Here is a 27,893-nt window from a genome sequence, read left to right on the forward strand (position 1 = left end):
AGAGATGTACATCCAGACAGACCTCTTGCCTTCTCTGGATGAGGAGGAAAATCATCAGCTTATGGGAGGAGCAGGTTCTTCCAAACAGCATCATTTCCACTAAAATCAGCCCCAGAAAATGCCCACTGAGTTTTACAGAAAAAGGAAGCAAGTGCCACCAAGTTGAACAGAGCAAGTTTGACCAGTTAATGTTACTGCTAAATCAGAGAAGTAGGCTGTGTTCGAGGACTGAGCACAGGGTGAGGTGTCTGAAAACACAAGGCATTTATACACAACTTTTCATCTTATGATGCATCAGAGATCCACCTCTGCACCATGTGCAGTTGTACAAGTGGTGAAATGTGCATTAGTGTGCAGAAAACAGCAGTGGCGCACTTTTGAACTAAACCACCTTCTATGTATTTTAGTTCAAAAGCATGCCACTGCCATTTTCTCAGCACTGACGTACCTTTTGCCACTTATACAACTGTAAGTGACACAGCACCACGTGCTTTTCAAACCACCCAGCACTGCGGTGCTTGCATGTGTAAAGAGGCCCAGAACTTCTATTCTCAAGTCTCCCCCTGTTTTGCCTTTGACAAGTCGCTTTTCAGTTTCTCCTCACCTCTAAAAATACATATGCTATTACTTACCCACCTTTGCAAACCAGTTTGACATGTCTGAAAAGTGACAGAAGTCAGAGTACATAATAGCATCCCATTTAATGAAGCTTCTCATCTGCTTTGCACTGTAAACATTATCTAATGATGAAACTTCAGTTTATCTGTACTCTTTTAAAAATCTTTTCCTTTTTTCGTAATTTCAACTTGAGTGCCTAACTTTAAAAATAACTGAGAAAAGCTGTTTAATGAAATTATGGAATGTGAGAAACCCACACTGGTGGCTGGCTGCACTCAAATAAGTTCCTCAGTTACAAATATGACTCTACTGAAATAAAACAAAGGTATGAAAGAGCAGATATGCATTTTGTGTTCTGAAACCAATAGCTGGAGATTAAGTCATTTGTATAGCAAAATCTGCAATAAACTACAATTGCCTGCTTTTCCATCTACTGTGACTTTAAAAATTAAAAAAAAAACCAAATTCCATGTAGAGAGTATTTTATTTGTTCACATTTACCCTATTTGTGGTTAAAAAACCACATCATCTGACAGTTTTAAAAGCATTCTTTTAAAACAAAAGAATCAAACATCAGCTTTAGCTAAAAAAAAAAAAATCTGGAACAGTTACATGAACATAATATACAGTAGTATAAAAAAAATCTACAGTATTCTGGTGGAAATTTTCTGAAGACAGCATATAGACTTTAGGCATGTAGGAATGACCCTGAACTGAACCACCGTGAATTAGAAAACAGCTAACAAAATAAAAAAAATCTTGAATATTTGTATAAAAGAAGCAAGGATTCAAAGTGCAGGTGCTCCAGTTTTCATTTTAACATATCATTCAGTAAATTGATACAGGATACTATTCATTTTATATAAAGTGACAGTGTAAGACTTAAACATTCAGTTACATTATCTTTCAGAATTTTTTCAGTTTACAATTACTTCTACTTTACAGCATTGTAAATGAAGACTTATGCAATACAGATTTTAAACTTCTTAATCTAACAAGGATATATGACATTGGTGGTAAAGGTTAGTTTAAAGAGCTGAATATTGCAGATAAACTGCAAATCCAGGTACAGAAATATTTTTTATATTTAAAAAAATCTTTTCCATTGTCAAAAGGGACACTATCAGTCCATCTGGGTGTCTCCATACATCTCTGGGGCAGAGTAGTGAACTAAGGCATGTTGCTAAAGAAACCCTGGGTTTGAATGTCCCTCTGGACTTGCACCACAGACTGCTCCTTGTTCCAGCTGCAAAACAGATGCCTCAGCTTTCAGGCTGGGAAAGCCAAACAGGCTATCTGTGATGCTAGCAACATCCCTCCTTTGCATGCTACTGGCTACAGTAACTAGTATGCCTCAACTAATTGGCCCAATGCACCACTTAGACTCAGGACCAGCTTTTGATTTCTTTTTCTCTTAAATATACTTTCCTTGGGCAAAAGAAAACAGGTCCCAAGCAGTATCCCTAGAGTAGTCTTTCATATATTAAAAAAAAAAACAAAACAAGCCATTGGTTAAAAACTGGTTAGCCTCTTTTTAAAAAATATACGGTGTTGGGGGGCAGGGGAGAGGAAAAAAAAGGGATGCTGCATTACACTTCCTTTCAAGTCCTATGTAGGTTGACAGTGTCCCTTTAAATTTTAGAGATATCACCTCTCTCATCAATAATCCAACCTTTTTTTTTTTAGGCCTGTTTTAAAAATGCACGCGAATATCTGGTATTCAGTTTATAGTAAAATGGAGGACTAATCTTTACCATGTTTATATCGACAGCAAGGTTAATAATACACACGTTTCACTGACAACTGTATTTTTTTTGTATTTTGAATAAAATTTGCATTTTTGTAACATTTCCCACAGAAAGAATGATTATAGTTCAAGACAGTTATGTTTGCACTCCAACATTTTCACATTAGTGAAAACTACCATTTTTTGAAGATACCAGGATATATTCCAGGTACTAATAAATATGTAATAAAAATAATTAAATAAAAAACAAAGACCCCCCCCCTCAACTGTTCTCTCAGCCTGACATCGTAGAAATTTCATAATCACTTGCTGAAGTTATTGGCTTGCCCATCATCCTTACGTTCTTAGCGTTAGTAATTCTAGCCATCATAGACACTGGCTTATCAAAGTATCTCACCAGGGCTGGCTCAGTCAAAAGGGAGGCTAAAAATTGCTCAAAGGTGATAGCCCAGTCTCTGTCAATGCTAGTGCTTCTAGGCAGAGAAGTGTTGTGGCTGCTTCGCACCAAAACCGTATCTTCACCTATGTCCTCACAGTGCAGCTTTTCCTCTTCATGTGAGCCTGCACTCAGTACTGAATAGGAGGACATGGAGCTGTCATCTTTAGTGTCATCATCAGAAATAAGCATGGAAGAGCAGGCTCCATTGTCCCTGGGAGACGAATCCTCAAGCTTAATATCCTCCATCTGTGCACCCAATGAATTATCCATGCAAATAGTCTCATCATTGGCAGTAAGGCCACCTTGGAACGGTTCCTGCTGTTCAAGGGGATACTGCTGGCTTTCCTTTTTCTGGAACAGCCCACTCTGAAGAGCTGTGCTGCAGCTTTTACTGCCTCTGTCTATTTCTTTTGTAGACTGGATAGAGAACAGTTTACCAACCTCACCTATCTCCAGTAGCAAACTTGTCACAGCAGCAGTAGCATGGTAGAGATCTTGTTCATTGGGGTCTTCACTGAACATATTATACATTGTCTTGCATAATTCAATGAACTGGCCCTATGCACAGAGGAAAAAGAATAACTAATGAAAGGGAGGAGAGCAAATTTAGTCCCTGAGACCTGGTTATAAAGTCAGGATAAAGAAATCTCAAAATTCTTTATTATGAAGAATAAAGAATGCTCCTAGCATGCATATCTTTGTGTGCATACTAGGACATCAACTAATTCATGCGATAAAGTGAAAAGCAATCTTGCTGTTCTAGAATATTATCTACGATCTGAAAAAAAATGCTATTTTGTACCTCTCAAAGTAATTGCCATCAAAGAGAGGATGTTGCTAATACCTACCTCGCCCACTGGTACAACCGTTTCCCATCAGTTCCATGGTACAATGATTATTCAGGCTATCCTCATCAGAAAATAATGGCTCTAAAGTGGGCTCCTAAAAAGCTCAAAACTAACATTGACTTCATCTACTGCTTGTATCTTGGGGCATGTGACAAAGTTTCTAATGAATATGAGGACATTAAAAGTAAAAGTAAAGGGATCTTGGGGTTCCATCAACAATCTGAAGGTCTGGAGCAAAAAGAGGTACCATTATTGTAAATGGTAATCTAACTGAAGACTCAGCTTTCAATCTTCAGAATCACGTACTGTGCATGGACAGAATAATAAACTGGCAGGTAGTGTAAACAGGGAGCAACTAAATATAATGCGGGGAAAAAAGGTAGCGTTTAGGCTATCTGACTGCAGAATTATCTCCGATGTGAACGGCACAGGTCTTGTTTTTAAAAATTAATTTTGGTCTAGATAAAAGCAGGTGAATTACTGTTAGGGAATAACCCTTCATAGCTACTAACAGAAAGAAGAGATGCTGTATAGGTCTAAGGAATGAGGCCGTTAAGATTTTTTTTGCCAGTATATTGAGCAACAGAATACAGAACTTATTTTTGAAATCCTAGAAGTGGCACTATCCTCCCAGGGCATTTTTAAATGGTAGTGAACAATCCTCATACATTAAGCTTGGCCCACCTCTTTTCCATTCTTAAAGCCATTTTAACTTTGCAACATTTTTAAGCAAAAATATAATTTAAAACTTAGAGTAAATGTTAGTTTTGAAACTGCATCTACTGTTTCTATTTTTGGGCATGTGACAAAGTTTCTAATTAATATGAAAAATAATGACACAGTAAATATCAACAATATACCTGATTCAGTTTGGGCAAGTCCTTTGTGTTTTTAGCTCTGGATTTATTTTCTTGGCTCCACATTCTCAGGTAGTTTCTATTTTCTTGAGAGTTTTTCTTACCTAATGTAAACAAATGGCCCAGAAGAGGAAAAAAGGGAAATCCATCAAATCATGTTGAATTAGCATTTGTGTGGGGTAAAAAGAAACTAGTTTTCAAGCAGTAACATTTACATACTGAATACAGACCTTTGTCTGCTTTCAGACTAATGGTGACAAACCCATCATCTGCTCCCTGTTTGTTCCTGCTGTCTATGCCAATAACTGTTGGAAAGTAGTGAAAAAACAAGATTTAATATAGCTTGAGATATACGAATACTGTTTTCATCTTTGCATTGCGACACAAAGAATACATTTATCTTTTTAAAAGGGCAGTGTTAATAATGGAGTAAATTATGCCCAAGTTTTTGCTTATTCTTACATCTACTTACATGTTCCATATAATTAACAATTTATATATTTACATATATAAAGACTGTCCTTTGTACTCTACAATGGTCTAGACAATGACTGGGACTCAGAGGCGCTACTGCAATTGAAGCAGTAATACCACCACCACATACTAATGTGATATCAATATGGTAAACTGCATTTATCATATGCATCTACTTACTTCACCTACATTTTCTCCATTAAGTGGTCTCCCATGGGACTGGGGGAAGTTATTAGTGTGAACAGAAATATTTAGTGTCTTGAATACTGAAGAGACAAGATAATGTACTTATGGGGTTGGGGGCAGGGCATGACCCACCGTGTGTACATTCTGGTGTAATGTCTTCAAAAAAGTACTGAGTTGCTTCAAAAGCAGAATCTGGCTCCTCTTGCTCAGGGGATGGATCTATGCAATGAAAGAAAAGAGCTTGACTGCATTGTCTGGTTAGAAAAAAAAAACAAATCACAAGATTTGCCACAATTCATTTTCATGTTCAAACTTTGGAAATATACCATGAGACCATCTACACTTACATCAGCTGGAACAATAAAACTGTGCACCCAGAAACCCATAAATTTAACTCTCTCGAAGATTATAGAGTGATTATTCCGTAACTGTCCCCCGTTGGATTTCTTGCACTTTCCTCCAAAATGTCTGGTACTGGCCAGTCACTATCAGAGATGGATCAGTGGCCACACTAAATGGATCAGTGGCCTGATCTCCTATGACAGGGCTGTCCAACTTCCAGGCAGCCAGGGACTGCATACTTTGCAAGCCACAGATCCAGGGGCTTGCACAGCAAGCTCCAATGAGCAGGCTGTCCATCTCCTTTCCTTGGCACGGTGCAAGCAGCCCAGCTTCCTTTTCTCCCCTCTCACTGAGTATGCCACATGGGCTGCCCAGCTCTACCCCCTCACTATGCATACCGTCCCACTCCCCCCACCCCCCATCTCCCAGCTATACAGGCAGCACACTCCAGCGCAGGCACTCTGGCTCCTCCTGTGCGGTGCACACAGCCAGGGCAGAGGGGGCAGTGGCAGGGAGTGTTGCTTGGCATATGACACAAACAGCATTGAAAAGGGGGGAGATTCTCGGTGACCCCTGCCATGTGTACCACTTGGGCAGCCCCACAGCACAGGAAGCCCAGCTCACCCTGTACAGCCAGGAGGAAGAGTGTTGCTGCATGTGTGTACGGGAGGAAGCAGCCAGGCTGCCCAGCACCTCCACACCTTGCCACACACAGCCTGGCTAGTCCAGCTCGCCTCTCTCTCCACCATGTGGGCTGCCTTCCTATCCTGCAGCACAGGCAGCTTGGTTCACCCCTGTCATGTGCACAGCACACTGTCCCACTCCCCTGGCTGCATGCACCACCCACCGGCAGTGTGGACAGTGCATCTCCCTTCTTTGCCACACAAGCAGCTCAGTCACTCCAGCCCGCTCCTAGCTGCTGCAGCAGGACCAAATTGGTAGGGGAAATGGTAGTGGGGCAGCAGCCATGGACTGCGTGCTAACCTTCCAGGGGCAACGTGACCTGCAAGCCACCACTTGGACAGCACTGTGCTATGACATATTGGTATCTCAATGATTTGTAAATTAGATCAAGGAGATGGATCAATTGGGTAGGATATTCTACTTTCCTACAGACTGTCCCTCTTCCTATACCCCCTATTGATGGGCAAATGGCTCTTTTGTTTATCATCTATCATATTCCCTCAGATCTTGACATGCCACTCACTCTAAGCTTTTGATACTTTGTTCCATGTACTTGTGAGAGTGCTGCGCAAACCGCCTTTGCTAGCTGGAAGCTTTGTAGGGACTCCAGATCCCATCATAAATTGCACAAGACAAGACCATTCACTACGACTTTTTTGAAAAGACATTAGAACTTCAGCCTTGAGTTACAGTTCACTGATTTGCACCTCAACCAGTAAGTGTTGTCATGCTAGTTTACTCTCAACACCAACACACACTTGAAGTGGATAAGTCCAGATACAAATCACATGACAAAGGGCCTCCTACCAGCTTTTCTAGCACTTGGGCATCTTCAGACAGGTACTCAAGGTACACACATTTAAGTAACTAGGACTATTCAAGCACTTGTAGTCATTCATGGGTGTAAGTCATTCATGGGTATAAGCACCATATTGAAGGGGGCCTCAGACAAGAATAGTTTCTCTGATACAATATTTAAAAAAGGGATGTCATCAAATCACCAGGACACTGGCAGATGGCCTTTAAAAATGGTCCATGTGACAGGCAGAGCAGAAGATTGAAATATGTACTGGAAGATCCCCAGACCCACTGAGGAGCCAAAGCCTCTTATTTTACTCCTTCACTTCCTTAACAGCTGAGCGAAAGCCCACTCTTCCATTTTAATTTGCCAACTTGAGTGGTCACACAAATTTTCTGCTCTGAGAAGTCAGGGTGGGGGGAGGTTTGTGATTTTTTTTTTTTTTTTACATTTACTCACCAGGCAAAACATGCATTTTATAAAGCAGCTTCAGTTTTTCTGTAAGATCTCCATGGCATGCTGCACCTGAATCAGATTATATTAAATGTATTAGTACTGCTAGTATTTTGTACTTCCTTAGTTGCTTAAGTTGAGGAGTTCAGGGAGCTTCATGAACATTTATGAACTATTCCTTAACTATTTTAGATAGCTTGTAAAGTATTGCCTAGAAGCAGAAGCAAGTCACTTGATGTATAAGATCATGCAATGAGTCTGTGGTTGAACTGGGAATAGAACAGAGACCACCTGACTCTCAGTTCTATGCTTTAAACACTAACCCACTATTCTTCACTTAAAATGCCTTTACATTTGCAGCTCTCAAAAACAGCCAATTATTGTCATATTATTACTTCAATAGCTATATGGGGTTTTTTTATTTGAAAAGAGCATTTGTGTATGCCCCACAACTGATAAGCTGTGGACCAAATAAGAGCATCATATGACTTAAAACAGTTAGATGATTTCTGACAAAGACCTGGGCAGACAAGACCATAATCAAAGATGGACTCTGGGAGAAACTGTTCTCTGGTTTTAAAGTAATGCTTAGCACAGATATTACTTGGACTGTGAAAAAAAGGAGTAATACAACATTCTAGTATTCCACTGTAATTCTTTGAATGTTTAAATTAGTCAATCATTTAACAGTTAAATATTCTACAATCACCTATCTTTAGGCAAAAAATCAGATGATTGAGATAAAGTGGAAATTTATTTCACCTTCCAGTTGAATGTATTAACTCAATGCCATTAAGTAAAATGAAACTGCAAATTTTTTTTGACAAATACCGACAGTCTACTGTAAGTATAGGTTTGAAAATGCAGAGAAATTTTATACTGAAAAAAATTACCAAGACAAGTTTTGACTGCTTTCCAAAAAAAAGAAAAAAGATGAATAGAGCACTAATGTTTCCAGCTCTTTCATATACAAGCCACTTGCATAGAACTAGCACATGCCAAACCATTTAATATTTAACACACCACCAGCATTTCTGATAGACTAAGTCATATTTAGAAACAGGCTGTTTTGCGCAGGATATTTTAAGACCATACTATGAATTTGCCTTACTCAGCCCAGAGACAAATTCCCGGAAGTTGATCAGAGAATCTCCATTTTCATCCAGCAGTCTGAATAAGCGTGCAGCTAACACATCTGAGTGGGTCCCACAAGCCCAAGGAAAGAGGAGAGCAAACATCCCCTTGAACTGCTCAAAATCAATGCGGTACTGTTCCAGATAAGGCAGGCTGGGGTCATGCCGGTCAATAGCATTGCTGTTCCCTCCCCAGTAGCAGCTAGTCAGATGTTCTGCCTGAACACAAGGCAAATGCTGTAAGACTACTACCATTTCTTTAAACAGCTCAACAATACACAGTTATGTAGTGAATAAATAAAATAACGCCCCCCCCCAAACACATATTTAAAACCAGAAACATCATTTGAGTTTAGCAGCAAGATTTCTATCCAACAAGCATGGGCATTTCTAGAAAAAAACCAAACCAAACCTCAGAATGACCTTCCTTCAGCCAATGCAATGTCAAATTCCTTTAAGAAACAGAAGCAAGTCTAGTTCTGGTCCCCCAAAAACATAGAAGTAAACAGTTGTTGCAATCAAGGTAGTGAGATGTGCCTCAGATAAGACGTCATGCACCCAGTCTTGTTTTTTCACAGCTAAGTAATCTTTCAAGTCAAGACAGGCCAATTACAAAACACTGATAATTCTGGACAAAAGTCTGTCTGCATTTTAAATATTCTCGCAGGAATACCTACACAATCTGAAACATATTGGATTAGGGTCTTATCCTGCTCCTGCTGAATCAAGCAGAGCTTTAGAACTGATTTCAGTGGACTGGGAGCAAGTCTATAGGCACTGGTTCTGCAGTGTGATCCACCAGGTTGGACTGCCTCTCCGTACAAGTCTTACCACTTTCAGAGGCAAAGAATATGCATGGGAGACAGGCTAGAAACTTGTATGACAGGATTGGCAATCCAGTAAGTATTGAGACTAGTAATAGGGGAGGCAAAGAAAAAAAAAAAAAGAAATCCCTATTCACTATTCCAGAAACTGACCAACCAGGAGAAGACAACCTATTGCTGTGTGCGTGTCACAGAGACTGAAGAAGGGCAAAACATTTTTAAAAGGTAGGTTAAGTTAACCACTCCACTGGAACAATATTCTTTGCAATAGAATGGATTTCCAATCATTTGAAGTCCCAAGTTCAAGGTTGAAGGTCTCTCTCAACTATGTGCCTTTGCTCAATCAGACATCTTGGTCTTAATGCAAGAAGTGCTTGGTGAAAGTTTTTAGCCTGTGTTATACAAGAGGTTGGATTACAAGCACAGACAAGCAAGTGAACAATTTACAAGTTAAAAGAGGAATGGGAATGGGATTAACTGTAGAGTGGCTGTTAAATAGTAACTGTATACCCACACTTATCTCAAAATAAATGAAGATACACCACATAAACTTGGCTCTTGTACATCTAGGGCTAAATTAGCTCAGTTTAGCTTGCATTTACTGCTGTTAACTGTTCTTGTTACTGTGAAACAGCTGAGTTGCAGTAAATGAGACTTATTCGCTGTAATTTGCTTGCCTCTCTTTTAGATTATTATACTGGCCCCTTCTGGCCTTGAAATCTACAAACCGTATCTTATTCCCCAGCTTTTACTTACTACTAGAATGGTTTACTTCAAGCCAGCCCCTTGACAGCAAATTCAATTACAGAAGATTTAGCATAAATTAAATCCATGAATGTTAACAAGTAGTTACTAACATGCAACAGTTATGGGCTATTCAAAATTTAGCAGAAGGAAGATATTTCTTGACCAAATTTTGTCCCCATATGATGTCCCCAAATCAGGTAGAGACATGATCTAGTTGGGGCTGGTCCTGCTTTGAGCAAGGGGTTGGACTAGATGACCTCCTGCGATTTCTTCCAACCCTAATTTTCTATCATTCTATGATATATACCTAACTGGGGGCTGATTGAACAGGTGACCCCAAATGCATGTTTCTTCTTTCTTCTCCTAGGAACTGATTTCCTCAGGATTTTTTCAATCTAAGTATTTAGACAAATAATTATTTCATCAATTTTTAAAACACTGCTTTTCTGTATATTCAGTTATGTCTTTGGCCATATTTATCCAGTTGCTAATTCCAATTTTTGTGAAGGCACAGGGCAGCATTAACCAACTCACAAATTTAATCAGTTCATTAAAAGACACTTGTTTTCACATCACATCAATATGTATTTCCTGCATACATATAATCTTGACTTCAGCTTTACCTTGAAAAGAGCGTAGAGTTCCTCCAGTTCGTCAATGGTAAAAGAAGTCTCAGTTACAATGGTTCGTACCTTTTGAAATGTAACATTAACATTAAAAAACTTACTATAAATGTACCATTTAAAAACTACTTTTATTTCAGAAAATAAATAACCCCTACATCTTAAAGGGTGATAATTCAAAGCCTTACCACATTACGCTTTGTAGTGTCTTCAAGGGTTTGGATCACTTTCAGTCTCTGTTTGAATCTCATCTGTTCAATCAAATCTGCTCGTATACTTCCAAATTTCTAAAGAAAGAGGGAGACAAAATACACTTTGTATCTGTACATTACTATCTGGAACACTTCATCTGCTTCTTATGCTTAAGAAAGTAGAAAGATATTCCCTCATTTTGTAAGTGTTCATAAAAAGGTATCAGGTGCACATCTCTGACCATCAATCTGGCAGAAGTGAGAGCAAGGCGGTACCTTAGAGAGTAACTGGTTCAGAAAGGTACGAGCTTTCACAGCATAGCAATAGACGTCTCCTTACATAAAAGTGGCAAATTATTGTGCTTCAGATAATACTACTTTCTGACTTAGTTCTCAGAGTCAGTACAACACCAATGCAAGTGTCTTGAGATAGTTTGTAAGAGAGAATTTCCATTCCTCCAGGAAAAAAAGTGAATACGATGTCCTTTATGTTAAAGAAAATGGTCACTTTCCATCACATCTTGTTATTTTTGCACAACTTCCAATAAAACTAAATGGATAAGGGTTATATTATTTCCCACATAGTGGCTCTGACTAAACAGAATATTCTTTGCAATAGGAAAGTATAATAGATGTATTGAATTACACTGAATGACAGACTGCCCTCACTATCTATTGGAAGATGTAGAAGACCTGACAGAAGGTCTGCCATAAAACCAACCTAACCCCACCTGCAGCACACCAAGAGAGAAAGAAAAAGAAAGGTTCACATGTGGCACACTGCCTAGATTTAAATACATTAAAGGCAAAAACTTTTCTTTAATAAGAGCACTAAATGATACTTAGCTAAATTTATCACCAATTTAAATGTCTGTACTCTAGGGCAAGGGTCAGCAACCTACAGCCTGAAGGCTGGATCCCATCTGTGGAGCTACTTCCTTCAGCCTATGGATGTGGGGCTTTGGTGACATTTGGCATCAGGAAGCTTCTGCAGCAGTCACTCTCCCATGCCAATGCAGAGAGAACTGGTGGCTCTGGGATGGATCCCCTTGCCTCTGCCAGGAGGAGTGGTGGTGGTGGCCTGGTCTTAGCACCCACCTGTCCCAACCTGAGCTAGGCCATTGAGGTATGTTTTTATAAGTTTATATTCACCTAGAAAAAAACTATGGTGCAGATCGAGGCTCCAGCCCTAGCTCCACTCCTTCCCTCATTACTGGGGCCTTGATACCCCCCTGCCAATGGCGGTGAGGTAGGGAGTGGGACAGAGGCAAGCCCTGCACAGCCAGGACAGGGTGGGAGATGGAGCTACTACTGTCTCGTCCAGGGGGTGTGGTGAGAGGAGGAGCATGAAGCGCAGGAGGGAATGGGGGGTGCATGTCCCCAGATCTGCACATGGAGAGGGGCGGGCTGGGCTGGGGCCGGGGCAACACCACGCTATTCCGAGTGGGGGTGTTTGGTTGCACTGCACTCAGGCTGGGTGGCTGGGGCGCTGGGAGTGGGGGCGCTGGGGTGAGGATCAGGGGCTATGGTGAATTTTGGGTTGGCTGCAATACCACCCCCCTTCCCAGTGACACTGCTGCCCAGTCTAAGCGTAGCATGACCAAACAACCCCGCCGGGAACAGTGCAGTGCCGCCCCAGCCTGCCTCATCCCGTGTACGGATCTAGGGGCGCACAGCCCATCCCTTATGCCTTCCTGGACTGTGTATCCCCCCCACTCCCTGCACCCCCGGACAAGCTGCTTGTGGCTCCATCCCCTGCTCTGCCCCCACTGTGTACGGCTTGCCCCTGTCCCCAATCCCTACCTCACAGCTGCTGCAGTCACCCACTTTGCCCTGCCTCTTGTGGGGCATGTGCTCCCCTCCCCCAATCTGTACATGGACGACATGTGGCGTCAGGGCGCTCCTGGGCCAACTGCAGCAGGGTTTGGGGCGCAAAGCTCAGCCTGCAGCAGTAGCTGTCTCCACCATGCACAGATGAAAGGAGGGGGGACATGTGCAGCCCGGGGCCTCCACTGGGGTAGACACAGCAGGGGGAGCCCCTGCCCCCACCCCTGGACGAGCCACACAGGCTCGATCCTCTCCCCCCACCTGCCGGGCCATATAAAACATATAAAATTTAACATCAGGGACATTTTCTGACTATTTTATAATGTAAAACATAAGGACCGGAAACAAACATTTAGTCTTTTGGTGTGAAATGTTTTAGTTTTGCAGTTTTTTTGTGGGCTTGAGTATGTACTTTATGAGCATTGGTTAATTAATCAGTTTTTGCTTTTTTTGCTTTAACTCCTCCAATTTTCAGTTTTGTATGCCCACCTAAATTAGCAATCTGCAAAAACTCTTATCGACCTATACATGCTAGAAAAGATGTTATCAAAATAAAAAGTCTTTGTAAAATCCACTCGATTGCCCCAAAATTTCAGTTGAAATAAAATTAAAGTGTCAAAACTGGCTTGCACTTTTTAAAAATGCAAATGTTTTGCCTTTTCATTTTGAAGTAACTTTTGGTTTGGAATGCTCTTATCTTACATTATAACGCAACATGAAAAAATGTATATTGAAAGCAAATGTTTCAGTCAATTCAATCTTTTAAAATGTTCTTTTCAAGAGAGTTTTGAAATGTGTTTAATTATTATTCAAAGGCTTTCATGTAACAGAATTGCTCTCCACTGGCTAGCTCTAGGTAATATCCTAAATTACCTCATAGGAAGTCCTGATGAGTCTGAAGATATCCACCTCGGGATAAGGCTCAACATCATCACTGAGTAGCGAGTGAAGGTGAGGAATTGGTGGTAAAGTACTATCCTTATTGGTCACACTGTCCAAATACCTAGAGAAGGAGAAAAAAATTACAATGAGAAAGCTTAGCATGGCTTCCCTCCCCTCTTTCACTCCCCCTGAACTAAACTCAGCTGAATTCATATAAGCATCCCTGAACCACTTCCTATTAGTATATTCCATTATTTGAATGGCATGCCTATTTTGCCAGAAATGAATTAGTTGGGTTTTTTAAAACTCAAAACAACGTTTGCCAGAAGCGTCTCACATCCAGCTGATTACAGTGAGATGGTACAATCCGCAAGTGACTGATTGCAATGGGCAAAATAGGTGTTTAAAATGTTTTGTTTGGGAGAGTGTTATTCGATGCAAGAGATGTGAGACACCACATGACTGCTAGAACAGAGGCTTGGTGTGCTTCAGCCTTGATCACCCCTTTTTAACCCCCCAGCTGGCTGTAATGAGCTTCAACTGCTTTCCTCTCAAGATAACTTAGCTGCTGTTCACTATCTGTCTTCTACCCTGCAACTGCAGAACACTTTCCAAATCCCAAACACTTTATAAATCATCAACAAGGTTTAGAACTTACTTCTGAGCAGGAAGGTGAGAAGACCAGTATCACTTTATCCTAATTAAAAAGGGACCCAGACAGGCCTGTACGGTTGCAAAGAGCTGACTTAATTCAGAAATGCACTATTCAGCTAAAATTTATTGACTTGCCACTCTCCAAGTTTGTTTTTTTCAACTGTCTGTTTAATTCCACAAAAGTCTCTTACTAATCCATTCCTAACATTAATTACCCTTGGGTTCAGGCATTTTTCCCCGTAACTGTACTTAAAATGATAACATCCAGGAAGTGAAATATTTTACCAGAACCCTCTGAAAACCTTTATAAGCTAGACACAGCAGAATATTTCAGCAACTTGAAAGAAATTAAAGCCCGACTAAGAGGGGGACAGTGATTCATAACAAAGAGTAACATCTCTGCTTACTCCATCTTGGTACACTTTTGAGACTGTCATACTTTTTTTGAAACTGTGGCCAACTCAATAGGTAGATTTGGTTACTGTATATATACAAAAACCCTTGCACATGAATAATTCCCATTTGAAAGAAGGTGTTAGAAGCAGCTAGAAGATTTACAGAGAGAATAGTGATATAAATTAAATGTTTCCTGAATCAGAACACGTTTCAGAAAGTTAAAAAGAAAAATGAAAGGAAGCACATGTAAGTAAATACCTCCCCAGGACCGTCATGGCTTCTCCATCATCTTTGCAATTCAGCAGCTTGTCCACATTAGCCTCCAGCACAGCCAGTGCTAACTGGAATATCACCTTTATTCCTTCACAGAAGAAACAGTCCACCACAACCACAGCACTCTCAAATGGCATTACACTGAGAAAGAGAGTGAGGAACCAGGAGAGGGAGATGGTGGAGATAACACCTAAGTCCTGCATACAGTCATAAAGCTGTGGAACGTAGTCCCGAGCCAACTCTTCAAAAACACCTTGATCTACCAGAGCACCTGTTGGAAGTAAGTGATGTTAGGCACATAATATCATTAGCTCAGCTGCTGAATACATACAGCCATCTAGAAAAAACATTAAGAACCTCTTCTGAAACTTGTATACATTTATACATCATTCCTATTGTTTCCTTCAGGGTGGAAAGAACTAGATGGGCCAAGTGTTCTGGGGAGGGCACCTTATTGCTTCATCCAGGATATAGGAGCAAACGCAATAACAATATACTTGTGACTCTCCCTCACCCTTTGTCATATCAAACGTTATTATGTAGGGCAAGAGTAACCAACCCATGGCATAGATGCCACAAGAGGCGCAGGTAGCCTCTGCGTGTCTCACGTGGCAGCACAGCAGCAGATGGATTAGGAAGCAGAAAGCAAAGCAGCAAATCAGGCAGGGAACACAGGGAAGGAAATAGAAAGCAGAATAGCGGATCTAGCTGGAAGCATAAGGCTGGGAACAGAATGCAGAGCAGCAGATTGGGCAGGGGAAAGAAACTGCAGAGGTACTTGGGGAGGGTGCAGGGCTAATGTCTGGCACATCTGCCAAAAAAGGTCAGCCTCTACTGATGCAGGGGCTAGCTGTTTACAAAAACCTATTTAGAGAAAACAGGGGTTTTTCTTGGTCTGAGACGGGTGTCAGATATGGCCTGTCAGCTTGATCCAGCTTTTGGAGCCTTATCATCCAGCCTGCAATGCCATTTGTGCATATATGTAGTGCACTTGTGAGAAGCCCATCTGCTGTGGGCTTCACACAGCACACGGTGGCTCCAGCCTCGCACTGCATGCAGCATCTATGCTGGACTGGCCTTACACACTGGATCTAGATGTCCAGATCAGGACCATAGATTGGCCCTACATGCTGGAGCCGGCACCCTGGACTACTCTGGTGTGGGTCCTACATGCAGCATGTGCTCTAGCCTGGCCCTAGGCACTACAGCTAGTGCATGTCCTGGACCAGCCCCCCATACTACATGTGGGGCTGGTCCATCCTGCATGCAGTACATGAGGCTATTCCAGAGCACACAGTTCATGTGGTACTCACATTGGGCTGGTCCTGTACACTGGGTCTAGTATGCGGGACCAGCCTGTGACCCCAAACTGACCTACAAACTGGCCTCACACCCCTCATCCAGTCTGTGGGGCCAGATGAGTTTGACACTTCTAGTCTAAGACAGTTCAGCATCTGTGGATCCCTAAATCCACCATTAATGGATTTGTTTTAGCATCACAAGATTGGTAGCAGTGGAGGAGGATGCATCCAATCCCCTAAAATATACACAGAGGCAGATATTTAACTTCCATCAACAGTGCTCCCTTCACCTAAGTAAACGTCCACAGGCTTGTGGGGTTTTTTTTCTTCCTTTCAGTCTGACAGTTCCTTTACGTTCAAATGATGTCAAGCTTTGTGTTTGTTCATCCTGGTATATAATTCACCCCCTCTTCTTCCCCAGAACTCTGCAATACCAATCTAATATAAAAGCTAATACAAATCTTGCTATTGTCTATTTCTACTTTTAAGTTTATTCCAAATTTAAGTGAAAGCTCATACAACTTGCACTTCTTTAACTTTCAAAAACAAGTTTCTCAAACTTTCTGAAGCCAGTTTTTTGTTCGTTTGTTTAAGCAAATTCCAAGAATTTCTACCAAATTTCTACATAGCCATCGGTTTCCCTTCTCCCCTGTAGAACAGTGACTCGACAGGATAACTCTTCCATTGCTAAAACTTCCCAATTTTTAAAAAACTATTCAGTGATTTTAGGGGCATAACCTCTCTTTCACGCTTTTGCAACTTTAATTCTTGTAGTCACTAGAAGATGCATGATTGCTAGTTTTGGGGTTTTTTTAAATTAGTAAAGTGAGTGTAATGTTTGTGAAAGTTGCCTGTGGCAGCACAGAAAGCTGGAGGATTTTGTCCACAAAACATGTACTACATAGGCAACAGCAATATAAGCATTTCCACCCTTACCAATAATGGCTTAAACATATCTGGTAAAACCATCTCCAGGGTCGAGTGGGCAGCCCAAGTATCATTTTTGCTAGCAAAGGCACAGATAAGTAATGATTGTTGTCATAGGAAATGAAAGGCAAAGATCAAGTTATTTCATGCAGGTAGTTATTACTGCCATTTTAGATGAATGACCTGGAAGGGAATCAAGCTGCCCAAACTCAACCTCTCCAACATTAATTTTCTATTTCCATACTCTGTTCTCAACATTTCTAGCCTGATTTCTTCAAGCCAAATGAAATCCTTAGTAGAATTCCATCTTAATACAAGCAGATAAGAAGTTAACATGGACCAGAAATATCTAATTAGGGTAGCTGCTTTTAAGCCTTTGAGTTGGCTCCCTCCTCGCCACTTCTGTTCACATACCATCCATTGGTTTCAGTACCATCATCTGGAATCCTGTTCTGTGAAATGTGCCAAACATTTTTTTGATAAATTCTCCTCAACCTACCGACAACCCTTGTGTTGTAGTAGTCTGGCAGCATGCGTTCACACAAAGCCACAAGCAACCAGAAAGCTTCTTCCTCTTTTGCATACAAAAGGAGTACTGAAGTGACAATGTTCATGGCCTGCAAGAATGGGGGAAAAAGATGTATCAGTATACATTATTTTCCAGTTGCCTTTCTATGTCTAGTGCTGCAGGGATTGGGCAGATCAGGATTTATCCTAGTTCAGAAGTTTATATCTTAATTCAGCAAGCCAATGTTTTTCCCTATGAAGTGCAGCTAATGTTTCCTAATGTTCCTGAATGGGAGAGACTTCAAAATATTTGAAAACCAAGGCTTTGGACATTATTGCTTCTTTTCACAATAAGTTTATGGTTCTGAATGGAAAGTCTCAATAGTGCCTCTGTGTCCTACCATGGGAGGTGATTCCTTTCTTGGAGCACTTATGAAAGAATTGAGTTTCACACACAATACAGCGTGGGACTCCAGACAGTGCAACTGCTGCAACTCTCTTTGCAGGGAAGTGGTGTTTTCCCCTATGCTAGCTAATGGAAGAGATGGCTTCCACATGCCAGCAGAAATCCTTGTGGCACTGCTGCTCTTGAGCTGTCTGGAGTTAAGTGGAGTAGAAGTCTGCCACTATAATCACTCCCCAAGGGAACACAAATGCATTTCATTCCCCCAATTGCATTATTTACAAGAAAGGTCTTTAGTATCTTTTTCTTCAGAAATGTGGATGTGGCTCAGAAGCTATTCCTCAATTTTCTGAGACAGCATTCAGAGCTGCAACCATTACATGAGCAAATATGGTACATTTCTTTTTCACTCAATGCTCTTGAGAACACATCTGTACCATTAGCACAGGTACTTGCAATGTAGCTTTGCTGAAACCAGTAGGACTCTGTGTAGGTGCAAGAGTCTGGTGTCAATGTAACTCTGTACACAAATAAGACACCCAAGTGCTCATATGCACAATCAAATGTATGAACTGCATATATTAGCATCCAATCACTGACTGAAAGCATAAAATAACTGAAACAGATGGGAACTGGAATGCCAGATCTTGAAAGAGTGACAAGACACCGCAGTTACCTGACAGTATCCTATGTTTGGATTTCTAAAAGCGTAAGCTGTTAAGACTCTCCTCAGGGCAGCGATGCCCATCTCATTCTGGAAGGCAGGGTGCTCTGGCAAAGAACGGTGCAAATCTCTCTCAATTTCTTCCGTGGCAAGGTTGTATTTCCCCATGGATTTCTCCACAAGGTCTTCATAATAGCCAGGGTGAGTGGCCATCTCATTAATGGCTCCTAGTAGCAAGACAGAACACCAGAAAAACAAGATACGTAAGCAAGGGTGAGTAGACATCATACAACAGAACAATGTTCTTTGTCCTCCCCTTTAACTCAGACATTTTGAATGGTAATTTTTAACACCCAAGCAAGCATCCTGAAAATACACACTGCATTATCATTTTGAAGAGGATAAAATCTGAATGGTATTTAGTCACAAAAATACCAGCTGGTTGCCTTCCTTTGGATAAGGTGGTTTCATATAAGCCCTTTCCCTTGGTAGGACTGAAACGTTGAATGTATGCAAGAATGGCAGATCTTCCACAGTGCCCCTCCACAAGCAGGGAACTATCCTTCTGCCAAGAGTGAGAGCAGTAGCTCACTGGCAGACTCCTTCCTGGCTGGCTCCCCAGTTTCACGTAGACTACCATGGCAATGCTGCTTGTTATACATATTAGACACAGAATATACCTGACAGTTTATGGAACTTCTCATCTTCTAAAGTTTAAATATCAATCCTCATATTCTGCCTGCTAAGTATAGTGTAAAATACTTATTTTACAAAGATATGGAAAGAGGCAGAGAAGTTAAATGACCTGCCTGTCGACACCAAAAGAGTCCCTGTGAAGCGGCAGGAGTATAAATCTTTGTTGTGTGTTCAGACCCTTAGAATGGATCACACCTTTCTCAGCCACAACATCCACATTTAAAACTCCAGCCTTTACTCTTCCTGGTATACCTGCTCCTGGCCAACTCCATAAATTGGAACCATATTCGTAACTAGTTTAGAAGACAACTTTCCTGTAATGTGAGCTAATTTCCCCTTTTCAATTTATCCCCCAACTTTCTCTGTTCAATCAAGTAACAAATTTAACAGTAGGGAGACACAAACGTAAAACAAACATTAAAGATCAGGGCACCCCAACTGTAAGCATACAAGGGCCACAATGTCAACTCACCAAGAGACTGATGGATGCACTGAATTTCTATACAAGTGAACAAATTGTGAATGCCCAAATTGCACAGGTAAAAACAGTAGTTGCATGACCCAGCTCTTCTTTTGACGATGCTTTCGTTGGTTTTAATACCAGTGATCTTTTCCTTTACGTACCCCCTCTGCTATTTGGTTATAGTTGGATATATAGTTACACTTTTTGGTTATTATTTTCATTTTAGAAAGTGAATCCACTTTACACAGGCAAAGGACACATTTAAATATTTAACTAATACTCCAAAAGCAAAAAAAAGCCAAGGGACTGAGTGATGTTCAAACCACACGCCAGAGTCAATTGAAATTGGAATAGCCATTTAGAAGTCAAGTTGACTGAAAGTGCGACTCCCATAGATCTTCCCATGACTCAAAAAGGGCAGGTTTATTTTAAGAATTTGTAAGGACTTTGACTAGCTCTACACAGGTATATTTGTTGCTTTCTTCTTGCTCTAAGTTTTCATTGAAACAGTTTTTACTTCTGGGATGTCAAACCATTGTAAGTTTTTTAGGGCAGGGACTAGGTTCATGTTATGTTTTGTGTAGTTTATGGATCAGATTTTTAAAGGTACTGAGATGCCTAAATATGCAGATGGATACCTACAGGATTTTCAAAGAAATAAGTCAAATGTGTTAGGCACTTTACTCATGCTGATTTCAAAGTCAGACATGTAATCTACTTTAAATACTTTTGAAAATGCCACTAGGCACACATCTTACTCTTCATGCTCCTGAATACATTTGAAAACCTGGCTAACTGTTTCTTCTCATGCATCGAGGTCATATTCTATGGCAAATTTACCCCAATACCCACCTGAAAGCAGCAGCCATAGTTCCCCTCTCATGCTTTCTGGAATGCCTTTGAGCACAAGGTCTCTAGTTTTTTCTGTACGATACATACAGACACCCTGTCCATACTCAGCAAAGTGAATCTTCCAAGCTTGTTCTTTCAAAAACTCTTTTGCCTAAAAGTAGACATACAAATGAACAATGAAGAGATGTAGCATCTTGGTTATATAAAACATCAGAAAAAAGCAAAGTGCCAAAGCCCTTAATTTTCTTTAGTCACTGTGGTGCTATAGGAAGGGAATAGTCTGCCAGTAACCCAGTTCTGTAATTTTGTTGTGCTGCCTTCTGCCATTGCTTACTATTTTCCAACTGGCCCCAAAACCACTCTTGAAAACAGGTACAGAACCAAAAATTAGGTGACAAATATTATCCTGACAAACTATAGAAAAACACACAGCTATGGAAAAGATGTCCTGGCGTTCTCCTTTAATATTAAGTACCTTATTACACTTCCTGCCATGCTTCAAAATTCTGACATGACATCAAATACTAGCAGGCTTCACTACTTGAGTTCTCTAAGACCCCAGCTACCACACTGATAGTAGCACTTCGAGCTCTTATTGGACAGCAACAGGTTAAAAATTAGGAAAATATTGTTACTTAAAAACAACAACTTCATTTAAACAGCCACATATTTCTCACTAGCATAATTTACAAGGATAGCAGAGATCTACCAATTTGGGGTTGAATTCCTCAGGTGATCTCCGTCGATACATAGTCATTAAAGCCTGTGTCACGGTTGGAATACCATTGCCATTCAGATTGAATTGTCGTTCTCCATCTGTTTCAGAGCTGAGGCTCCTTTGAGGGCTGGAGGAAACTATACTATTTGGCCTTGTATACATCTGCAAAAACCAACAGTCATATTATGACAGGCAACACCCACACAATGCAAGGTGCTGCACAAAAAAAACCACAGTCTGCAATATCTGACTTTTAACTATGTTTTGACATAGATCAATTGGATTAATTTGAGATGAAGGGCTGTATAAAATTTCAGCGTTCTACAAATTTTATAAAGTTAATTATATATTACGCATACACACACACACACACACCATTTATGCAAATCAAATCTGTACTTAAACATGCTGATTACTTCATATATGACTGAAAACAAGCCTTTACATCAACAGAGTAGTATATACAATAGTACACTTATTCATTTAATACAAACCTATTGCAGATGAAATTTTAGCTAGGCAGAAAATGATTCCCCAATGGGGATTCTGCCAGGAGACTACAGTTAACAAATTTCCTCTTACAACAAACTAATATAGGATTTTCAATAAATGACTTTGATTGTAAAGATTTATCTGGCAACCAGCACAGAGGTGCTTAGTAGAGTGCTCTGGGATGGACTGAGTATTGATTAAGAACATCAGTTCTACATACATAAGAAAAAAATTACTTCCTTCAAAGACCTATTTTTTTCCTTCAAGGCCTAACCTGCAAAATCTTCCTTGGTCCTACAGTGTGGATGAATTCACAGCCTGAAGCGTCATGGCATAGTTTTTGTTTAAAGTGAAATCAGTATGAATACTGGAGGTGTATTTGCAAAGTGTCTTATCTTATATAAATCACATAACTAACAAAACCTATTTTTAAATGACAAAAGGACTTCTACAGGGATGCATGTGGTAGCCGTGCTGGTCTGAGACAAATCTAGAACTCTTGGTTTCAAAATGATACCTTTATTAAACTAACTGAGAAATTGCAAAAAAAAATATTTTTTTCTGCAAGCTTTTGGGCTCATGCTCCTTTGTCAGGCTCAAGGAAAGTTCAAGTTGGTAAGAGACTGTCATGGTCCCAGAGGGACAGTTTTCCAGCTTCAGCTTCCTCTGTGCAAAACTGAAATGTATTTCCTACATATGTGGACTTTTTACCGTCTTGAACTTTCCCTAAGGCACATGAGCCCAAAAGCTTGCAGAAAAAGATTTTTTTTCTTTTGCAATTTCTCAGTTGGTCTAATAAAAGGTATCATTTCAGATTTATCATATGAAGAAGTTGACAGTTTTATGTAACAGCCGAAAACTCTCAAAATGCTCGACTACACCCAAAACCTTGCCAAGAACTTTTTTCCCCAACTACTCAGTTGGTCTAATAAAAGATATCACATCTAACCAAAGAACCTTGCTTGCCTAAGAAACCATAGAATTTATCTATAACTGACAAAGTGAAGTACATTTTCACTGCATGTTTCAAGATGTGCAGCAATTTTAGAACATGGCAACAGTGATTTAAGTAGCTACTCAACAGCAGTGGCAGTAGATATTCAATGATCAGTTAAAAGTCTTATTTAATAGCTGGCAAAGAGTCATTATTTGAACGTCTGACCTTCTACTACCACGTGAGCAGACTAAACTACAGGAAAGGACTCCGTAGCTTGTAATGTGGGGAAATATGCCTATGCTAACCTATTTATATGGAAAAGATGCCCCTATGGTAATATTTCAAATACCTTAAGATGAAGCTGACTTAAATAGAACTTAATTAAGTTTTAATTGGCATTGGTCTTCATACAGAAATTTTATATCCCTCATCAATAAAAATAGCTCAGACATGGACAAAAGCTACACTTAAAATTTCCTTCATTTCAGTAAATGAATCATGCTGTCCTACGTACCTCTTCATCTGAGCTGACGCAGCTTCCAGCAATTTCTCTTTCAGAGTATATTTTTGAAGTAGTTTGTTGCAAGAAGTCAGAGATCCTCTGTACGAGAAAGTCTCTGTCTTTCAAGTTGGCAAAGAGGAATGTCATTCTGTTTTTAGTGCTGATTGACAATGGGCTAGGTAATACACTGGAGCTGTCAGCCTTTTCCACTATTGTCACCTGGGGAGAAACAATAACCCCTGATCATGGTTCAGCATCAGTTAGCTTGTTATGCTTCAAATCTCAGAAGTGAATCTTAGACCCCCTACTACATATTACATACATTATGCAAGTAACTGCATTAATCGTGCAATAAAATTTAGAGCATCCACATGTGCAAAATGATAATCACATGATAAAAATAACTATCCAGCTATTAAAAAAAGCCAACCAGCTGTAAAATTAGTGCTTGAAAATGTGCAACAACCCTATACCTGGTTTCTATCCAGCTTTCATTTCATCATGTAGCAGAGCCCGCAGGGAACACCTTTGTAAAAATCAATAATGCAGCAGGTTCTTGTACAGTGCTAAAAATGGATACTCCCCTTGTTTAATAACTGACATCTCTACCCAAACAATGTTCTGCAACTCTGGAAACAAAAACTGTTATTTATCCACACCAAGCCAAAGCTTTTCCAGCTCTAACTCTTTGTCCATGTGTAATAGCTTTGTCATCTTCAAAACATCACATGATGCTTAAATTGTTGTATCATGCACCATGTTTTATTTAAAAAAAAAAAAAAGGTGGGGGGAAGGGTGTAGTGCAACCATCAGTTTTCCAGAGGAGGTGCTGAGTTTCCTAAGGCTTTCTACTTCCAAAGTTATAAAACTAGCCATGGGTTGTTATCCTAAAGTGCCATTTTTTCCTCACTGCTAGATGTGTCAGAAGGCTTTAAAGGATTACAGACTCGCCAAGTAGTTAAAAAATTATAACGTGGCTTTTAAATACTAATTGTTATAAACTGTGAACTTTGTTGAATGCGAAATTTATCCCCTAGAACATCCCTAAAACGTTTAGAGTCCGAGTCTAAATGCAAGAATTGGCTAAACTGGCCACATACAGACAGTACACACTAGCAGAGACTTTTTTCCTAGAACAGTGAATCAGCATATCTTAGAACCAAACTCTAATTTACTGCTGACAGGAAGTAAACAACTGTTTAAGAAACAATTTATCATTTTAAACAATAGGTCACTGAACAACATACCCAGTCTACCCCAGATACAGACAGAAGTCTCAAGGACTTCATTCCATGTAAATGAAGAAACTACTATTAAGAAACAATATCCCATCTCTTTCTCGCTTGCCAATAAATTGCTTCAAGGTCTAGAAAGCAGTCGTGCTTTGTTTTATCTTTGTAAGGATTTTATTTGACTTTCAAAATTGCTGGCCATGTATTCACTAGCATAGACAAACTCCACTATTTACATAGTATTCAGAAACCTATAAAGCGCAGGTCAATATTTCACTAAGTTTCTAAAAGATAAATTAAAATACAGCACCCCCTCCCTCAACTGCTAAATTATACACTAGCTATAAACATGTGAAGTATGGTCTATGCAATACTGATTATTCAATTAAAACAAAAAAAAAAGATCAATCAAGTTCACAGAACGACCTCATCTCCAAAGCATACAGCACATTTGTAAGTGCTTTCAACCATTCCTTCTATACCTTTTATCAGAATCTTTTAGGTAATAAAAATTGCATTAGGCACTTCAGAATAAGACAAAGCACATTTCAAGTTACCACGATCCTTCTTTAAGGATCCTGGTGGTTCATGATCAGACATTAGTTCAATAGCTTAATGTTTCATTAGTTAAAAGGATAGAATCATTTGTTCTTCGTTTAACATCTCTGAAGCATTCAGAGACCACAATCCACATTTCAATCTCTAAATGATAGTGCCCCATTCTTCTTCTCAACCAACTTCCTTTTGTTTTTCTACTAACTATAAATCCACCTGCTTCTTAGTAATGTAGAAGAGTCTCATTAAAAATATATTCAAAATACCTAAGGAAAAATGTTCCTATGTTATTTTTCTGTTCCACTTAGAGTCATCTGAGAGCGCTCAGAGACGAAGCACAAGTAAAATATGAGGTTAGACTGGATGTTACAGCCAGGATACTGGGTTGACTGAAGCAGACACTTTTTCCTGAACACTAGCAGAAAACCAACCACTTCCCCATTCAAGTGCAGCAGACACGTAAAAGTGCTTATGCTAGAGACTGGGACCACGGTGATGAATTCTGGGACTCAGACCTCTGTCTCTGATCCTTACTTCAGGACTAAAACTTAACAGAAGTTATCAGTCCTGATATGCTTTGTGTCTATCTAGCGACTCACAAAGCATTAGAATGCAGGGCCTGATCTAAAACTTCCTTAGGGCTTTGAATCAAGTCCCTGCAAGTTCTGAATTCCTTATGTTTTCAGTGTCAATACCCAACATCATGTTTCAACTTTCCATTAAATCTGTCAAGTTTCATGTATATATTCCCTCAGATGCCCAAGGTCTGGACAGCCACTGGAATCCCATGTTGCCACAGCTGTTCTTGCCAAAAGCAGTTATGAGTCCATATCACATTATGCAGCTGTTCAGTCTGTTTCTTTCTTCACACTTAATTGGGCAATTTGCTGTTCCTCTTGACTTCTTTATTAACAGAGCAATGTGAATTTGCAGTCTGATCTCAGCTCATCAAGGCCAAAAGTAGCATGGTGACCCTGTTAGGAAGCTGGATTTCCAATGGAACACCATTTATTTTGATCCTCAGTGATTTGTGGAAAAAAACAAAAAACAAAAACCAGTATCTTCAAATAGACAAGTGCCTCAGCCTAGATTATTTTTTCAAAAGAGCTGTTTTGGCCCTGGCTATGCGTAAGTTATGTTGTTATTCCCAGGAAAATAAGCCTCCTAGTTCGAGCATTTCTTCCTCATCCTGAAATACATGCAGATCTGTAAGCAATACTCCATATTGCAAAACTGTTAAAAGATTTTTTATTATAATATACTTAAAACATTTTTATGCTAGGGAAATGTTAAGTCTGTATTAAATATTAAAATATTTATGCTGTATCTATCAAGCAGAGGGATTCTTTGGCAGTCTCTTCCCAAAACTGGTGTTTTGATGTAGGATTTAAATGCTATCCAACTAGATTTAAAAACTGAAAAATAGTGCAGCAATTTCTGGAGAGAGGAAAACACAACATTTTGACAGTTATTAATAATGCAAAGCTGAAATCTGTTCACCCCCACAACAGCAAAGCTGTCATTTAATCAATTCACCATTAAGCATTACAAGTATTTAACTTTACATATAACACTGACAAATGTTACTATGACAGCTCTAAAAAGTCTTTCCCTCAGAAGCTTGCCTGGAGTACACTGAGCCACGAGGATGAAGGATGGAGGAATCCCAAGGGCTATAAGGAGTGGGCAACGAAGACACTTCACATATTGCAGGGGCATGAATCTAAAACTAAGATGCTATTTAATGGGTGCTCCTTTGTTGACCCAATTACAGTAACATGTCTGTAGAATAACAAACGGTTTAAAAGGGCCTTCCTGAATGAATGCAAATTAAAGCTAGGACATTGTCTACTTCTAAGAAACAAAATTATACCCCTACTCTAGAGAACTTCAAATGTCACACTTACCTCCCGGAGAGGGATAATGAGGCTGCACAAATTCTCCTCTTTACTGGTAAAGCAGATGTAATTTGTAGAAACAAACATTTGACCCAAAATGTGCATTTTGTTAAATGGAGTCCACAGGGTACAATCTGTGTGTCCATCTAGCTTCTCATCCTTGGGAAGTCGAAACAGTGCACGATACCTCTCACTCTTTGCTCTAGCATCAAGATCCCTAAAAACAGTGTTTTAAAGATACTAGTACACATGAAAATACATTTCACATGTGTAGCCTTCCTATGCAAGTGATATGAAATGTCATTTAGTTAGAAAAAAATGAAACTGCAGCATATGCTACACCAATGTAAATTTTAAAAAATTAACAGGAAAAAAATTAACAGGAAACAGTTCAGCTATGGTATAATACCACTAGTGAGAGAGAAATGGAAACATTTTCTGGATAGCATTTGGCTGCATTTTATATGAAGCTATGGAATTGCAACAAAAACTACCCATAACCACTTTTCAATGCCATTAAAACAGGACAAAGTATTCACAAATGGGTTTAATGCCCTTTTTATATTAAAACCTCAGCAAGTAAAAGGAGTTTATTTGAATAAGATGGGAACAACTACAATGGAATGCCCCTTTAAAAATTAGCAGAGCTACATAAAGGGGTCTTGGTGTAAGTGAGAATTTGCCCAGCTTCATCCGCTGTTATAAGAACAAACTGCATCAGACCAATGGTCCACTTACCCCAACATCCC

At 39.9% G+C, this 27,893-nt stretch overlaps 1 protein-coding gene across 3 annotated transcripts in view; it reads right to left on the reverse strand.

The window, feature by feature from the left end:
- Positions 1–1,083: 1,083 nt before the first annotated feature.
- TBC1D9 (TBC1 domain family member 9) overlaps positions 1,084–27,893 on the reverse strand; it is a 77,753-nt gene continuing 50,943 nt past the window's right edge. The window contains exons 6-21 of one of the 3 annotated variants that reach the window (XM_019534383.1): positions 27,154–27,361; positions 23,472–23,678; positions 21,520–21,690; positions 20,811–20,961; positions 18,812–19,026; positions 17,725–17,842; positions 14,983–15,268; positions 13,666–13,795; positions 10,963–11,061; positions 10,775–10,843; positions 8,559–8,799; positions 7,454–7,519; positions 5,302–5,388; positions 4,740–4,814; positions 4,513–4,613; positions 1,084–3,362 (exon numbers count right to left, since the gene is read on the reverse strand). In XM_019534383.1, coding sequence (XP_019389928.1) covers positions 2,640–3,362; positions 4,513–4,613; positions 4,740–4,814; positions 5,302–5,388; positions 7,454–7,519; positions 8,559–8,799; positions 10,775–10,843; positions 10,963–11,061; positions 13,666–13,795; positions 14,983–15,268; positions 17,725–17,842; positions 18,812–19,026; positions 20,811–20,961; positions 21,520–21,690; positions 23,472–23,678; positions 27,154–27,361 — 2,947 coding nt within the window. In that variant the 3' untranslated portion in view covers positions 1,084–2,639. Of the gene's footprint in view, positions 3,363–4,512; positions 4,614–4,739; positions 4,815–5,301; positions 5,389–7,453; positions 7,520–8,558; positions 8,800–10,774; positions 10,844–10,962; positions 11,062–13,665; positions 13,796–14,982; positions 15,269–17,724; positions 17,843–18,811; positions 19,027–20,810; positions 20,962–21,519; positions 21,691–23,471; positions 23,679–27,153; positions 27,362–27,893 lie in introns of those variants that run through there. The other 2 variants (XM_019534384.1, XM_019534385.1) reach the window with 2 other exon arrangements.

This window comes from Crocodylus porosus, unplaced genomic scaffold (genome assembly GCF_001723895.1).
Source record: "Crocodylus porosus isolate Cpor-Errol unplaced genomic scaffold, CroPor_comp1, whole genome shotgun sequence".
Classification (NCBI taxonomy): domain Eukaryota; kingdom Metazoa; phylum Chordata; order Crocodylia; family Crocodylidae; genus Crocodylus; species Crocodylus porosus.